Source organism: Salarias fasciatus, chromosome 23 (assembly GCF_902148845.1).
Source record: "Salarias fasciatus chromosome 23, fSalaFa1.1, whole genome shotgun sequence".
Lineage (NCBI taxonomy): Eukaryota > Metazoa > Chordata > Actinopteri > Blenniiformes > Blenniidae > Salarias > Salarias fasciatus.
Genome location: NC_043766.1, coordinates 34,557,897 through 34,560,159, shown reverse-complemented (window position 1 = coordinate 34,560,159; position 2,263 = coordinate 34,557,897). Strand labels below are relative to the sequence as shown.

General features: G+C 43.7%; 1 protein-coding gene across 1 annotated transcript in view; it reads right to left on the bottom strand.

Moving 5' to 3' along the window:
• Positions 1–1,042: 1,042 nt before the first annotated feature.
• The window catches only part of LOC115381303 (uncharacterized), a gene marked incomplete at its 3' end in the record, with an annotated part of 134,402 nt that continues 133,181 nt past the window's right edge, over positions 1,043–2,263 (bottom strand). Inside the window, 1 exon segment of the mRNA XM_030082582.1 lies at positions 1,043–1,199. Coding sequence (XP_029938442.1) covers positions 1,043–1,199 — 157 coding nt within the window.

Here is a 2,263-nt window from a genome sequence, read left to right as displayed (position 1 = left end):
CCTACGAACGCACCTTCCTCCCCTCCTTCTTTGACCAACAGTCATCCATTTTCCACCAGCACCCTGTAGGTCAACAGCACCGATGGCTGTCGTTGTTATCCCGGGCCTCGACCAATCTGGTATGGGGGTCATACAATTGATTCGCATGTTTGATTTGGCCAAAGTTTTACGTCGGATGCCCTTCCTGACACAACCCTCTGTATTTATCCGGGCTTGGGACCGGCACAGCAAGACACTGGCTTGTGTCCCCTTGCAGCTACTGTTCAGATATTGAACCAAATGAGTAAATAATTGGCAGACTGTCCAGTACTGAGACCTCAGAGTAAAAAATAAAAAAGTAAAGCTTCGTCTGCATAAATCACTAAGGTGCGCTTGCCTTAAGTAACACTGTTAATATCCTGACTCTTCCTGATGTGTTTTGCCAGTGGCTCTGAGGTGAGGAAAAAGGGAGGAGGAGAACGGGCATCTCTGTCTGGTCTACAGAATGGCAAGAGGGGAGAGAACATGATCAAGACATAAGTCTCTGACTGATTATCGACAGTTTTTTTCCTTGTTTGTTTTTGATAAAGTGCTACTCTAAACCTGTTGAAGACAGAACACATGATGTGACAATGATAGATCTAGTGTTACATCTATGTTTAACATTGAGCAGTCTTTTCACCTGACAGGACTAAAACCTCCTCCCGATAAATCCTGTCTGATCATCAGCTGGAAACATTCTGAAGAACATCTCAGTCTCCAGGATGAGCTCCTGCTGTGAGGTCATACCTGAGAGTCTTCAGTTTGCAGTATGGATCCTCCACAGCAGCAGACAGTAGTTTGACTCTGGAGTCTCCTGGATGGTTGTAGCTCAGGTCCAGCTCTGTCAGATGGGAGGACTTGGATCTCACAGCTGAGACCAGAGAAGCACAGCCTTCCTCTGAGACCAGACACCCTGACAGACTGGAGACACAAATATGGCTGCATCAAGTCAAGAAGGAAGAAGGAAGATCCTCCACATGATGAAGCAGCAGCTGGATCCTGACCTGAGAGCTTCCAGTTTACAGTGAGGACTCTCCAGTCCAGCAGAAATCAGCTTCACTCCTGAATCCTTCAGGTCGTTGTTACTCAGGTCCAGATGTGTCAGACTGGAGGACTGAGAGCTGAGAACTGAGGACAGAGCTCCACAGCTTCTCTCTGACAGACCACAGTTCTCCAACCTGAACAAGAACCAACAATGAAAACCAGATGGACTCGCCTTCTACTTGTCTGACTTGGAACATCACAAACACAGTGAGTAGAGGAATAGGGGGGAGAACAGAGTTCAGTGAATAATAATTCACGATCATGTCAGAACCTGAGAGTCTTCAGTATGCAGTTTTTATCCTTCACTGCATCGAACAGCATCTTCACTCCTGACTCCCCTGGATGGTTGAAACTCAGGTCCAGATCAGTCAGTCTGGAAGACTGAGAATGGAGAACTGAGGACAGAGCTCCACAGCTTCCTTCTGATAGACCACAGGCGCTCAACCTGAAGAAGAACCAACAATGAAAACCAGCTGAGTGTTTCTCATGGATACAGTTTTATGGGCTCGTTATTAAGCCACAAATACTTTGTAGCTTTCAATGAATGTTTGCAGATAGCTTCAGAGTTTCTTTGTCCATTGTTTTTTTTCCATCATGTACAAAAACAATCTGCACAAAAATTCTACTTGAATTTGTAGAATATTTGCATTTATGAGAAAAAGAGTAGTTCCTTTGAAAAAAAATTCTGTTCCCAGATGTGAGACACAAAACTGCGTGAAAGATTTTGAAGTTGTTGCAATTTTTGACCTCAAATTTATTCCTCTATCCAATGGGATAGTGACAAATCGAACTGTCCAATCAGGGAGCAGATTGTGTTGTGTTCTTCCACACTGCTGTGGACTCTTCAAGGGGAGTGTTTAGTTTTTAAAAAGTGTTTAGTTTTTAGTGTTTAAATTCCAAATATTCAAAGTGGATGCAGGAGATGACAGTTTTTCTTTTTCTGTATTTTATTTTTTAGCCCATGTTGAAACAGTCCTCCCCTTGAAAAGTCCACCGCGGTGCTGCAGGACAGAAAGCCACCTGCTTCCTCACTGATCTGGTTGATTTGTCATCTTCCAATCAAAGAGGTGTAAAGACGAGGACAAACCTTGTAACTACAACTTCAGAGTCTTGCGCGACATTTTTATGCTTTGCATCTGCAAAACATCATGTGTGCAGAAGAACTTCTATTTTTGGTTCCAAATGGAAATCTCTCTTT